This window comes from Lathamus discolor, chromosome 5, assembly GCF_037157495.1.
Source record: "Lathamus discolor isolate bLatDis1 chromosome 5, bLatDis1.hap1, whole genome shotgun sequence".
Classification (NCBI taxonomy): Eukaryota; Metazoa; Chordata; class Aves; order Psittaciformes; family Psittacidae; genus Lathamus; species Lathamus discolor.
The window spans coordinates 83,830,442-83,846,071 of record NC_088888.1 but is presented as its reverse complement, the minus strand read 5'-3'; the positions used below and the strand labels follow the sequence as shown (position 1 = coordinate 83,846,071).

General features: G+C 39.1%; 1 protein-coding gene across 1 annotated transcript in view; it reads right to left on the bottom strand.

Annotated features, from left to right (window-relative positions):
• EYS (eyes shut homolog) overlaps positions 1–15,630 on the bottom strand; it is an 822,863-nt gene that overhangs the window by 523,413 nt on the left and 283,820 nt on the right. Inside the window, exons 20-21 of the mRNA XM_065682611.1 lie at positions 5,611–5,808; positions 3,958–4,079 (exon numbers count right to left, since the gene is read on the bottom strand). Coding sequence (XP_065538683.1) covers positions 3,958–4,079; positions 5,611–5,808 — 320 coding nt within the window. The remainder of the gene's footprint in view (positions 1–3,957; positions 4,080–5,610; positions 5,809–15,630) is intronic.

The window sequence follows — 15,630 nt, the reverse complement described above, 5'->3', positions numbered from 1 at the left end:
CACACATCTCATTGGAAATCCTACCTTTAACTTTCTCTTAATCTCCCTTTCCTCCACTTTATAACACTTTTATTCTGTTCTGTAGAGTATTTCAAATTCAGTTCATGAAAAAAATAAACGGGTTTTACTCCTGTGGTATTTATTGACATCGTTGGTTAAAGCTAAGACTTTTCATATATGTCTTCAATTTTCTTTAAAAAAAAAATCAAAGCATTTAAAATAATGTAGTAAATAAAAAGAATAAATAGAAAGTTGATGCTTGTTTGCTGACTTCAACTTTCAATTAGATGAGTACGACATAAGACATCATAATCACTTTATCCAAGTAATGTATAATTCCACAGATCAATATTAAGGACATTATCCTAAGTCAGCAAATCAATACTTAATTTTGTGCATTCCAATGTCTTTGACTCAACTGGACTTATTAGAGCATAAAGGAGTATGTCCCATAATGACTAAGTTTTTAGTCTGTGTACTGCTATATCCACTAACCTTATAGTACAAGGCAGAGGAGGGTGTTACTTAACTGGATCTTCTTTAAAAATTTTTTATTGAAGGACTATGAGGACACTGTTCTTTCTTTTTTTTTTTTTTTTAATTAAATATAGGTGGAAGATGAAATATATCAGGTATGGCAAGTCAAATTTTCAGGGCAGCACAGTGAGTTGTATTAGCAGCAGTACTTTGCAGAAGTACTGCTGCTGTTGTTAGCCTCTTAAGTGAACTCCAGCTGCTGTATAGCTCTTTTCTGGGATGTGTGATTGGTAATCTGAAACTGATTTGTCAAACAGGACATTCACAGTCTTAGCAGATGGATTCTCTCAGCAAAGTTAAATGTTACAACTTAACTTGAATTTATGTGACCTGGGAACTTTAAGGAGCTTATTGCTTGTTGTATGCCATTCATAGGATGTGCTCTGACCTTTAGTTAAACTTAGGTACTGTTTCAGACCAATTTCAGTGGTAAAACTTGCTTGCTTTATTAAGACCTTAGAGAATTTCCACTCCCACAGAAATCTGAAAATTTTTTGTTGACGCAGCCCTATCTAGTCTTTATCCTTAGTTCAAGTGTCAGACTACCTGCTATCATCAGCTACGAGCAACAGCCTCCTGAAACTCAGTTACTTCATTATACCTTGAGCAACTCTGGATATTCTATAATGAATTATATGTTTTGGAGATGATTCTTTTTCTTTCTCCTATTTAGCAGAAAGTACAGGAAATTCTGTCTTAAACTGAAATTAAGGATGGATGACAGATTTAGGAAATTAGGTTAGTCCAAAGACCTGACTAATTTCTTTTTGGGTAATGTAAACTGTTAACAGTTAACTACTGCTTTTATGCTAGTTCTCAATGCCAGAGTTTTTTCCATTAATCCTCTTTTCATAACTTATAAGCTAACCTACTTGTGGGTTACACTCTTGAGACATGATCTGTGGAATAGCCCTCCTGTCTATCAACTCTGAATATATTTTTTGTGTGAGTGAAAAAAAAAAAATAAAAGAAATTAATAGTTCTCTCTCTCCATATTTCACATAAACCTTCCCTATAATGCAAAATGTAGGTTCCTACAAGACCTGAATTACTGAATTTCACCTTGTTACGAGACCTTTTTTCCTTCCACTTAAAAAAACAGAAACTGTACAAGTAATCATAGCTTCTTAAGGTTCAAATTGACAGTATCTTCTGTTACTGTATTGGAGAACTCATTTACATAACACTGTGTTTTATTGAAAGAGAAATAATTGTGGTTTGACTCAAGCAGTGGCAGAGAGTTAACCATAAGGAGGATATGGGATTGATATAAAAACAGTATTATACAACTGTAAGTTCGCCTGCAGTTAATATTTTCTCATTTATTATCTGGTAGGTACACAGAAATAACAGCTTCCAGAGACAAAGCTCTGAAGAAACATCTATTACAATTTGCTGCCTGGATATCCATACACACTGAAGTGACAGGATTTACATTATATTTTGACATACAGAACAGTACAAACAAAAACTGAAGTCAGAGCTATTGTATGATTCTTTTGATCTGATAAAAAATATTAGGGACAATATCTCAACTTTATACTACACTTGGAATTAGTTATTTTTACTTCTTTTAGAACAATTTGCAAATTATCCTGGGTAAACCCTGCCTTACCATAAGCAAAGCCAGAGGCCAATATTCCATAGTAGCTTTTTTAGTAAAATATTTTGCTGTTTATATATTTCAGTTATCCTATTTTTATTCATTATTTGTACAATGAATGCAGAAAGCTTCACCCCTTTACTTTTTGTCAGCTCATGAGGACTGCACCTCTCTCTTTCGCAGTGACAACACTGCAGTCTTTCAACCGTTCTCATACTTTTCTCATCCTATTATTTTGATGTATCAGTTTGACTGAACAATTGAATAATTTCTACATGAATGTGAATCCAAGATTTCACACTGTTTTACGCAAGGCTCACCAAATGTTTCTTGCTAGAGTGAAAATAAAGACACTTAGACCTTAATCAGATTTATTTCATAATTACCAACAACAAAAAGATAAATTATTATGAAAGGCAACTACTATCGGACCAACCTTCCCAGCACCAATATCGTTTTTCAAAATCTTAAAATTTTTACATTCAGGCAACAAAAAAAGACAATAATTCTGGTTGAGCTGACTGATGACTGAGAATATACAGGATAGGTAGCTGTGCTAATAGTACTAATATTGTCAGCTTTTGCTTTTTGCTGAGTGAGGTGACCTAATGAAGGAAGTGTCTGCTCTGATTAGTTACTCTTACTCATGTCTCAGATAAGTTGCAATAGATAAAATTACTTCTTCTTCCATGATACTTCTATAGAAAGCATTTTATAATTTGCCACATTATTTAAGTTGATATGTTATTAAGATTACTTTTCTATGTTATAAAAATAAGCTGTTAATTCTGTATATCTGGGTGTCACTACTTAACATAGTATTTCCTTAACATCACATTTGCCTAATCTAATGCCCAGCCATAGAATCACATAACTGTAGAATAGTGAGGGTTGGAAAGGACCTTAAGATAATCTAGTTCCAACCCCTCTGCAATGGGCAAGGATGCCTTACCCTAGACCAAGTCACCCAAGGCTCTGTCCATCTCACTGAATGAACAAATTTGGGAAGAGAATACACAATTGATGTGCCAAATTTTATCTGAGCAACTCAGACAGAGTTTTGTAATTCCTCAGTTATAACCATTTGTGCTTACATTTTGGCATACAGTCTCAGAGCACTCCACTGTTAGAATATTGAGAATACAATTGCTGTATTCCTTCTTCTCTCTACAGTTAGCTAAGCAAAACACTGCGTTATTATCCTTCCTGCTGCTGCTCACTATGTATTTTACATAATTTTTGGATGTGAATTTTATGGTATTGAGAACCTTTATAATACATAAACCTTAAAATTCTGAGCATGCCACCCAGACAGACTAATCTCTTAATTGATAGAACGTTTTTATTTCTGAGAAGCTATTTTTAACACTCTTCATGTTTCAGAAATAATATAGCTGAAGAATTTTGAAAAAAAAAACCCTGAAGTACTTGAATCCATCTTTGAGGGTAAAATACTTTTTAAGCCCATTTGAAGGTAATGTTGTCAGTGTGAGTATTGCTGTCACTTTGAGTCCATAAACAGACCTAGATAAAAATATTCTGCTCCTTTTGAATTCCCCAAGTAACCATGTTGACTCAAGAACTGCTTTTAAATTATAAAAACATTGCTCTTTCCTACTGCCTGTACCATTACAAATAAAAAAAAAACCAACAAAAAACCACCAACAAAAAACAACAACAGTGACTGGAAAGCACAGTTATAAAACTCTTGACAGGTGTATGGATTAAGTGGAGGTTTAGAACTCGCAACAGTATTACTTTAGCTTTCAGGAATAAAGCTTAGCAATCATTGGAAGTAAAAAATACTCTCCACTGACCAGATGTAGATCAACGCATGTAGAATTGTGTTCACAAGAATTGATTATGCAGTCATCAATGTCCTTGTCACATTTCAGTCCTGCATATCCTGGGTTACACAAACAATAGAAGCCATCCACAACTGTAACAGAGATAGTATTTTAGTAGGAGTGGTTTAGCAGCAACAGAATGCAGTAGAATTAAGTAAGTTACAGTTATGACTAGCATCTGGAAAAAGATTTGGACTGGCTTTACATAAGGGGTGTGGACATGTTAAAATATTGAAATAAATGGAATGCAATATCTCAAAATACTTTTTTAATATGAAAGCAAATTCAGGTACTACATCTGTTTAAACAATCGAAGTATTTTGACATAAGAATTATAAATTGATTACCCATTACTAGCTTCTGAAAAAGTTTTGGTATCTTATAAGCTAGTGAGTAATTTTCCATCACAAAACTGTACACAAAGTACATAAGATTTTATCTCTGATATTGTGCCTAAATGAGATGGGCAAGTTAAATGTTTGTTTTGTTGGCTTTTTCTGGGAGGAAAGGACTGCCTTATATCACTATATTAAAAGAAAACTTGCTTGAGTTAAATTTGCCTGCTCAACCTATGATATATTTCCAAGCTTTATTTTAACGTTAACAAGATAATGATAAAAATTCTCTCCCTTTTTCACCACAGAATCATCACCGAATCATAGAAGAATTGGGGTTCAAGAGCAATTACACAAATGACAGAGCTGAATTCCTCTTAGTAGTGTCAGACAATATAAGGGGCAATACCCAAAGTTACAGCTGAGGAGATTCGGATGGGATTAGGAGGTGGGAGAACAGTACAAGTGTAGTGCATCAGTGGAAGAGGGTGTTTTGAAGCCTTAGAGGTTTTCAAAACTCAGCTAGAAAGATCCCTGACTGACCTGCTCTAGCACTGTTCATAGTCCAGCTTCATGAGGATTTGGCTACATGACCTTCAGACTTCATTCTGCTTTCCAGCCAGCACTGTAAGATTCTCTGAAAAGTACCACTTTTACTTTTTTTTTAACCAAGCACAGAAAGTGTCAGGTGGCAATGGCCCCATAAAACTTCCCAGTAAATACTTCATACATAACGGGTGCTACTGAACTTAACCTCCCAATCCAGACAAAATATAGTAGAATAATTCATCATCAAGTTGATTCTAAAACCTTTAAATATACCTATTAGTGAAGGTGTTAAGTTATACAGTTATACACTATAGAAGGTGCTTAACAGTAAACTGACGCTCCACTTGCATCGGTTTGATGTTTAATGCCATTTTGGACTCGTCAGAATTATGACACATACTTCCTAACTGCTCCATGAGCTCCTTTTCACCACCTGAATATTCTTTCATCAAATACACAATATAAGATGTGTTTGGCTAATGTAGGTATCAAAGGAGACAGCACAAATCTCATTAAAATTTCTCATTAGCTGCAGTTCTGACCCCCTGAACACTGAAATCCCAGTGCCAGGAGTTGAAGTATTTTGGCAAAAATAATCCTTCTGGTACTGGCTGTGGAGCATCAGACAAGCTAAATTTCAGTAAATTATCCACTGTTCTCCCCAGAGCAGCTCAGTAGCTACAGACTCTTCAACAGAAAAACTACTCTACATTAAAGCGAGTAACCAGACTGAACTCACTGTCGTAGCAGTATCCGTGGAGGCAAGGGTTAGAACTGCACTCATTGACATTGATCTCACAGCGTGGACCTGCAAAGCCCTTCACACACTGGCACTGGAATCCAAGGGGAAAAACGTCCAAATTCATTTCTTCTATGCACACAGCTCCGTTCTCACAGGGATTGCTGGCCTCACAAGGCCTAAACTCACAGTTCAAACCTGAAAAGAAAAATGGCAAAGCTGTCAGTGTTTAACTAATGAACATATCCCTGCAGCTGCTGCCTATTACGAGCTGTATTTTCTTTATATCCCCAGTTAAAATTGAGTTGGAGTGTCTCAGAGGTACAGATATGTATGTTATCATGCAGAAACATTTATCTGCTTTGTAGAATTACTAACCAAAAAACCCATTTTTTTCTGTTTTGTTTATATAATGACATTACATTTTAAAATCATAATAGCTATCTCAATATATTTTAGTTTTTCCATTTACCCTTGTCCTCTAAAAAGGCTCATCATGTATATTTCAGAATAATTAATGAAATTTGTTTTGAGTCTCCTGCTATTTCTTCTTGATACTCTGTTGTCACAGCTACCCTAAAAGCTGTTTATACATTAACCCTTAATCCTGAATGAAATGCAAGTAACCTTGCATAATTGTTCTGCTTGAAATTTGTGACTACACACATTATTTCATTGAAATTATGCATATGTTTTACAATGAGCAACTACTTCCATCATTTATAAAAATTCCATGCAGTAGAAAGTCTCACACAGTCCATTTCTACTCTTTCCTAACAAACACTCTGGTGTATAACAGATTATGTTAGCTGAGCTAATCAACAAATCATGTTGATGGTGATCTTGGGTTGCAGTATCCCTCATTTAAAACTTGTCTTTCAGGATTAGTTTCAAAGCCCAGTGGCTTTCAGGGCCCCAGCAAATTGTGTACAAGCCCCAGTGGGCCCCTTTGTAGCCCATCTGCCTTGCTGTGACTGCTGAGGCTGAGCTATCTTTCTGGTGGAGCTGCAAAGGGTTTGCTGCATGCCATGTCCTCTGCCCATTTCTCCATTGCCCTTGCCCCAGCTCTGGCTGCTCAGGAGTTCCTTCCTGGAGCAAATTCTCCCTGCCCCAACAACCTCCCTTTTCCTTAGACAGGCTGTAACCTTAACAACAGTAATGGGCAATGTGACACTACAATCTAAAGCACCCAGGTGGTCATGAGGAAAATCAGATCCATATAGTTATGTTGTGGTGGGTTGACCTGGGTTGGTTGCCAGATACACACCCAGCTGCTCTCTCATTCCTCCTACACAGGGTGGTGAAAATAAGAAAGAAAACCTTGTGGAACAAGATAAAGATAGTGCCATCGCTTACCAATTACCATCATGGGCAAAACAGACTCAACTTGAGGAAAACTGATCAAGTTCATTACCAGTTAAAAACAGAATAGGACAGTGAGTAACAAAACCACCAATAAAGCCATTTTCCTCCATCCCCTCTTCTTCCCAGACTCCACTCTTTCACTCCAGACTTCTCTACCTCCTCCTTACCCCTAAGCACCACAGAAGGGTGGTGAATGGGAATAGTGGTCAGTCCATTACATTCCCCTCCACCCCACCTTCCTCCTCACACTGTTTCCATGCTCAAGTGTGGACCTCCCAAGGGACACAGTTCCTGCCAGGAGCCTGATAGACCATCGTCTTATCCACAAGCTGCAGGGGAATCTCCATTCTAGTGCCTGGAGCACCTCCTCCCCTCCTTCTTCTTCTTAATGGTGCTGCTCACAGGGCTGTTTCTCACACTTTTTTCCTCACTCCTCACTGCCTGTGCAGCATTTCAACCTTATACGTGTTTTCACCAAGGAACTACCACCTTGACTGTGGAGCTCAGCCATACTCTGCAGTGGATGGGTTGGACCTGGGCACCTGCACCTGATACATAAGGAAAAGCATGTTCAGGTGATGGATAATAGTACTGAGAATTTTCAGCTTCTTTTCAGGCTCAGAATTTCAGATGAGAATTCCTCACAAAGAATCAGCCAATCTTACAGGTCACCTAAGGCATACAGCAGCTTTAAATTTGTACACCAGCTAATAATTAACAGAACCAGCAATTCATAGAGGCTTTTTTTGACATGAGTTGGGGGAAACTGAATCAGTTAAGTGGCTAGTTTATTCTGTAGGAATATATTGAATATTCAATTACAGTTTCAGAAGAACAAGACTTTACAGCAAGGTGGCTGAGATCAAGCTACAGTGTCACTTAGTGCCATTCCGTGGTTTGACCGAAAGCTTAAAATTCCTTAAATCTGTAGGATATGGTGACAGGATGAAGAACACTCATTGGATAACTTCAGTATTAAGATGACCATGAGACAGAATGTTATTTAACTTTATCTTGGAAAACATACTTTTAGATTTACGGAGATGTGTTGTCAGTAAAAGGATCTGGACTCTGCATTAAAAGAGGATGCTCAGGTGCACAGTTACACTCTTGGTATTGGCTGCAGTCAGCTGAACTCACTATCTCCTCCTTTGTTTATACTGTCACTATAGAAAAATGTTGTTGGCCTGTTCCACATCAGCTTTTTCTACTAGTAGCTGTTAACCATGTAGTAGCACACTGGCTATGAACAGGTCTTCTTCACAATAATGAAACATGCACTGTCCAAATGTCAGTAGGATTTTAGGTGAGCTGATTCCTTACCATAAGATAAAGTCATAAAAGGGCTAAATTCTTAAGGCTTCTAATAGCAAAAAAACCCAAGTAGGAACAGATTGAGGTTAAAAAAAAACCAAACATCAACCCTTTGACCCCAGTAGTCATGCTGACAGAGGAGAAAACGGCACAAGTTATTACCTCTCTTTATGTCACCAGTGATCTCTCTGGTGCAGGATGATCCTGCCATAGGCAGCCTGCAGTCTCAGATCTGGAATTCATGGAATTGCACAGCAAAAGCAGCCATACAGCATATTGAGATTTTGCCCTGAAGTTTTCATCTTTATATCACAACAGCTTGACATGGATGACAACCCTGCTGATTCCTAAAGTGGAGTTCACACCTACACGAATAAACTTAACACATGGCCCACAGTCGTAAGTCTAACTGTCAGATGATCAGTAATGCCGTATTTGGTTTTTTTCTATGTTGGTGAAAGAATGTTTAAACAGATTTGCCCATCGTCTTACATGCCAAGAGTTTGTGCAGGGAGACATTTCTGGTAGACAAAGTAAAAGTCATGAAACAGTGCAATAGTTTTCCCCAATTACAGTATTCTTCTCCAACGGTAGGTATTGCCACTTTTTGTATAAGAACACAGCACAGTTTTTGTGAATAACTGGAAAAATCAGGATGCAATAAAACAGTGAGGATGTATGTCCTAAAGGCCACAGGTTTATATTACTTACAAATACTTGTCCAGTATAAATAGGACTGTGCACAGTTCTGTCTAAGAATGTTAATGGATTTAAAACTTTTAATCTCAGTATCTTATGGCAAAGTTTCATGAGTTAACTACATATTCCAGAAAAATATTACCTTATTTCAAATGTTTCACTCTGCTGATTCAATTACATACTCAGTTTTTTTCTGCTTTTTCCTTCTACACTGTTTTGTTGGGTTTTTTTATGAAATGTTAGATAGATGGCTTTCACCATGTGCTCTGAGAAAAGGAGCCTGAATCTGTCTTCTTTATTAGGTCATATTAAATGTTAGTCTTCAGTTAGGTATCCCTGAAACTTTATTATCCAGGTTGAAAAATCTCAGCTTTTCCACTGATGGAAAAACAGCCTAAGAAAGGCATTGAGTATCTCAGACTCTTCCATGTCCTCTGTCAATTCAGCAATGCGATCACATTTTTCTTCATCTTCGTTATTCGTAGATTTATAGAAATCTTTCTTCTTGCCCTTACTTCCCTTTATAGTTTTAGCCTCACCTGCCCTTTAGCTTTCCCAATTCTGTTCGCACATGACTGGATGTCTGGGTGAAGAGGTAGCTCACCACTGCATCTACCTTCTGTGCAATTCCTTTCTTTAAGCAGAGGCAGGAGTTCTCCATTTGTCCATTTTTCTGTCAGTCACATCTGCTTTAGTTTCTGCACACTGGAAAGAACTGCTTTGAGGAAATTGTCTTTTAAAATAAATCAGTGGGCCCAAGATAAATCAGTTTTCCCTTGAGTGCAATCTCTAATGGGTGCTTGCCAAGCAGATCCCTGAGCAAACTGAAGTCAGCTCACTGAAGTCTGAAATCATTATTCTACTACTTGAATTTCTCATTTCTCTGAGGACTATAAATCCCATCATCTCACTGCCATTGTTGCCAAAGCTGGTTTTGACCTTTATGTCCCAAGCCACCTCTTGCTTACTCACAAATAAAGAATCCAGGTAAGTATCTCCCCTAGTTGTTTCCCCCTGCAACTGTTTCAAAAAACTGTACTCAACTGTTGTATGGTCCAAAACCTACGTGTGCTCTGAGATTTTTGTGTTTTTCCATGTTGTCTTTCCAACAAAAGTTAGGGTTGTAATAATATCCTGATGCGAACTAAGGCCTGTGTTCATGAGACTTTTTTCCAGTTTCTTAAATATGAGTTCATAAACTTTTCTGGATCAAGCTGTCTGTAGCAGACACCCATCACGGTATTTCTTTATATGGTTCCGTTTTCGTCCTGCTCCATCAGCTTGAGTAGTGCATCACTCATTTCATAGCAAAGATCGATGCATTCAAGATACTGCTTTGCATGAAGTTCCGGCAAGGCTCCTCATCTCCCTTGCCTGTATTCCCAGACAGCATGGGCCCTCAGTTGCACTCCAAAGAACTGTTAACGGCTTCCTGATCATGCTTTCTCACAGGCAATTCTTTTGAGCTCCATGTACCTTGTGTGGAAGAAACCTTCTTTCTGCAAATAATAGAGGAGCCAACAAGGAGAGGTGCCATGCTTGACCTCGTGCTCACCAACAGGGAAGGGCTCATTGGAAATGTGATGCTCCAGGGCAGCTTTGGTTGCAGCAATCATGAGATGGCTGAATTCGAGATCCTTAGGACAGTGAGAAGAGCATGCAGCAAGCTCACTGCCCTGCACTTTGAGAGAGCAGACTTGACCTCTTCAGGAACCTGCTTAGTAAGGTTCCATGGGATGTAGACCTAGAGGGCAGGGGGGCCCAAGACTGTTGGTTGATATTCAAGAATCACCTGCTGCAAACTCAGGGGTCTTGCGCCCCCACTAGAAGGAAGTGCAGCAGGAGGGCCAGGAGACCTCCCTGGACGTGTAAGGAGCTGCTGAGGAAACTTCGAGAGAAAACAGAGGCTTATAAAAGTTGGAAGCAAGGACAGGCAGCCTGAGAAGAGCACAGGGATGCTGTCTGGGAAGCTAGGGACCAGGTTAGGAAAGCTAAGGCCCAGCTAGAATTAAACTTGGCTAGGGATGTTAAAGATAACAGGAAGGGATTCTATAGGTACACTGCAAATAAGAGACTAGGGACAACACGGGCCCTCTCTGGAAGCTATCAATCAGGAGAATTAGCTACCCTGGATTTGGAGAAGGCTGAAGTTCTGAATGACTTCTTTGCCTCAGTCTTCACTGGCAAAGGCTCTGACCACACCATCCAAGTGCTGGAAGGCAGATGCAGTGACTGTGAGAATGAAGACCTTGGGGCCAGTATAGGAGAGGATCTGGTTCGAGACTATCTCAAGAACCTGAATGTACACAAGTCCATGCAACCTGACGAAATCCATCCACAATTCCTGAAGGAGCTGGCTAATGAAGTTGCTAAGCCACTGTCCATCATATTTAAAAAAATCATGGCAGTCAGGTGAAGTTCCCGATGACTGGAAAAAGGGAAATATAACCCCCATTTTCAAGAAGGGGAAATTGGGTAACCCAGGGAATTACAGACCAGTCAGTCTCACCTCTTTGCCTGGCAAAATCTTGGAGCAAATTCTCCTGGAAGGCATGCTAAGGCACATGAAAAACAACAAGGTGCTTGGTGACAGCCAGCATGGCTTCACTAAGGGCAAATCCTGCCTGACCAACTTGGTGGCCTTCTATGGTGGGGCTACAGAACTGATGGACAGGGGTAGAGCACTTTATGTCATCTACCTGGACTTGTGGAAGGCGTTCGACACTGTCCCACACGACATCCTTTTCTCTAAATTGGAGAGATATCAATATGATAGGTGGACGACTCGGTGGATAAAGAACTGGCTGGATGGCCGCACACAGAGTTGTGGTCAATGGCTCAATGTCCAGCTGGAGACCAGTAAGGAGTGGTGTCCCTCAGTGATCAGTGTTGGGACCTGTCTTGTTCAATATCTTTGTGGGTGACATGGACAGTGGGATTGAGTGCACCCTCAGCAAGTTTGCCAATGACGCCAAGCTGTGTGGTTCAGTTGATAACGCTGGAGGGAAGGAATGCCATGCAGAGGGACCTTGACATGCTTGTAAGGTGGGCTGATGCAACCTTATGAAGTTCAACCATGACAAGTGCCAGGTCCTGTACCTGGGTCGGAGCAATCCCAGGCACAGCTACAGATTGGGTAAAGAAGAGATTCAGAGCGGCCCTGCAGAGAAGGACTTGGGGGTGTTGGTCGATGAGAAAATGAACATGAGCCGGCAGTGTGCGCTCACAGCCCAGAAAGCCAACCATATCCTGGGCTGCATCAAAAAGAGCATGACCAGCAGATTGAAGGAGGTGATCCTGCCCCTCTACTCTGCTCTCATGAGATCTCACCTGTAGTATTGTGTGCAGTTCTGGTGTCCTGTGATAAAAAGGACATGGAACTGCTGGAACAAGTCCAAAGGAGGGCCACGAGGATGATCAGGGGACTGGAGCACCTCCTGTATGAAGACAGGCTGAGAAAGTTGGGGCTGCTAAGCCTGGAGAAGAGAAGGCTGCGTGGGGACCTCATAGCAGCCTTCCAGTATCTGAAGGGGGCCTGTAAGGATGCTGAGGAGGGACTCTTCATTAGGGACTGTAGTGATAGGACAAGGGGTAATGGGTTAAAACTTAAACAGGGGAAGTTTAGATTGGATGTAAGGAAGAAGTTCTGGAATGGGTTGCCCAGGGAAGTTGTGAGTGTTCCATCCCTGCTGGTGTTCAAGGCCAGTTTGGACAGAGCCTTGGGTGACATGGTTTAGTTTGAGATGTCCCGGGCCATGTCATGTGGGTTGGAACTATATGATCTTAAGGTCCTTTCCAACCCTAACTATTCTATAATATAGAGACTCATACTGATGATTTTCCTTTTCTATAATATAATACCTCCTCTTCCCTTTACTTATTCTTTTTTCCTGCATTCCCTGATTAATGTAGCTCAAAATTCTCCTCAGTTAGCAATCCTGTTGGCAGATTCTCTCCTCTTTATTTTTAGATTTATTCCATCTTTGCCCATCAGACCTCATTGTTCAAATAGGACCTCTCTTGCCTTTATCACCAATTAGATATTAACCTTCAGGATTCCTATTTCTACCAGCAGTGCTGTGGAAAACTCTCTGGGCCCCACAGAGTCTTTGCCCTTGCTGCTAGAGTCCACCAGTCACTTTTGATCTGCTCAGGGTCTCTGTTGGCAGTATTTCGGGTTCCTGCTTGAATAAGCAGCAAAAGGTAATAACCTGGCACTGTGGAAGCTTTGGCAATTTGTTTCCTGCATCCTGTATCCAGATGTCCGACATGCAAATACACCTCCTCTGAGATCAGATCTGGTCAATGGGTGAGTGCCATTCTCCCTCAGAGGAGTGAGTTTATGTATTGACAACCACTGCTTCATTTTAGTGGTACTTGTGAGAGTGTATGCATCAGGCTCAGACAGCTTACATGCCTCTCTGGATGAAATTGACTCTTGTTCACCTGTTGGCATGGCCCAGTACTTATTCCATAAATGAACCTCTGCAGGTGAAGAGAAAGTCTCCTTCAAGATATGAGAAGTAATCATCTTCCAGTAGTCTCTGTTGCAGACTCTCTGTCTCCTCATGCCTGTGTACATCTTCTACCTATCCTTCCCCTCCTCCTCCAATCCTGATCCTGTATCAGGCTCTTGTCCCTTCAAGTTCTCTAAGAAATACCCCTACATTTTGTATTTTGTCATCACTGACGCTGTGCAACCAGTTCTTCCTCCCAGGCTCCTTCCCCTGGCAGCATAGCAGCTCAGCCAGGATGTATGTCTGGCTAGTAAGGAGTTCATGCACCTTCCTCCCACGACATTCTGCTAGCAGGAGCATGGGTTTATACCTCTTCTTCAGATTCTTGCTCAAGGTAGCTGCCCAGAAGGATATCAATTCCAGTGAAGTTTGTACTGATTTGAAATTACACCAAAATTGCTCCCTGACAAAAAAGACTTTTACCCCCTCTTTAACATACTAGGGGAAACATAAATTACTGCTTTTGTTCTAGCTATAGTAAAACAAAACAGCACAAAGCAAGAACCAATTACATTATCCTGACATTTATAAAACCTGGTCACAAAGTCGATAACCTGGGTTAACAATCTTATTTACCAAATGCAGCCGAACCTTGTGGTACAGTATTAATTGCTAGTAGTAATCTAAACAGTTTTTTCAGTGCCTTCTTTCAAGCAACCTTCACCACTCTTTAATTAGGAATTCAACCTCTTTTTCCTCCCTCCTCCTCACTGCATGAAAAATCTTTCTCTGCTTCTGGCAGAAATGGCAAATACTTCATTCATATTAAAACTGGAGGATAGGGAAAAAACAAAGAGACAAGAAAATAAGAGTGTCTCCCACCCACTCAGTCCCTTTCCCTGAATCTATTAATTTTAACTGTCAGTGTTGAGAATTAATAATTTTAAAAAAAACATTCCCTCACTCAGAGGATCACAACTGTTTATATTATTTCAATATAATTCTGAAAATGATTCATTATTAAATAACTGACTATTAATGCTAATGAATATAAGTAGCAAGAAAACAAGAAAAGCAAGCTGGCTGCTTTAAAGTTGGGTGATTTAAAGTGGAATTATTTTGAAAAATGCACATCCACACAAAGATTAAGGTTGGATAGTAACAGGCGGTGGGGATTAAATGTCAGTATGAGTTCACTACTGCTTTTGATTTCATAGCATGATTTTTTTACAATGTTGTAAATGTATGATTAAAGCTATTCGGATAAACCAAGGAGCCAACATGTTATAGGTGAGAATTTCTTTAATAAAGTAGATTAATCAGAAAACAGATTTTCTGTTTTCTGCATTTTTCTCCTTCTTGTTGGAGAATATTTGTGCAAAAATATAAATATTAAATGTTTAACTATTACTGATTAATTTGAATACTTTTACTAATATAGGAAATTTCTCACTTGATCTTTGTAGGTTTCTGAATTAGTAAGCCTGTGACTGCTGACAGAAAGGAATGTTGTGCCAGGGAAACAGTATATAAACTGTCTTCTCTCACTGATATATTCTTTAATTGGCCATCACAGACTAAAAATCTTGTGTTCCCTAAACATAGTTAGCTGACAAAAAAGCAAAATTAAGTATGCCCAACACATCAAATGTGAAAGAATCAAACAGAAGATCATTAATGGATTAGTAAGTTCAGCATACCTTTCCAACTGTGCTTATTTCCATTAGACAAGTTAAAGCTTTTTGCCTGTCTAATTCTTAGCTATATTTTATTGATTACAAGAATAGATTGTCTTCACTTTACTAGACAATTAAAAGCCTCCGTATTAGAATAAACCTGAACAAACCCACAAGGATATGCACAAATTATTAAACTACAGTCAGCTGAAGGACAATTTCCTTTTCAGTGGCACAATATATTGAATTAAATATTATACTTCTCTCTATATATATATAAGCCTATGTTATGTTACTTTATTAGCTTACAATATATGAAATAGTGAATTATTTATTTGGAAAATCCTCTTTTTGTTTTTTTTTTTTTAGGAGTGAGAAGCATATTGCATATTCAGAAATGCCATTCTGCTAATATTAGTAAGTTCTCTTTTCTACTGTGTTTGCTTATAATACTTCTAGAGTAGAATCTCCAAACGTAAATGAACACTGAAAAGAATAGATTTTTTTTT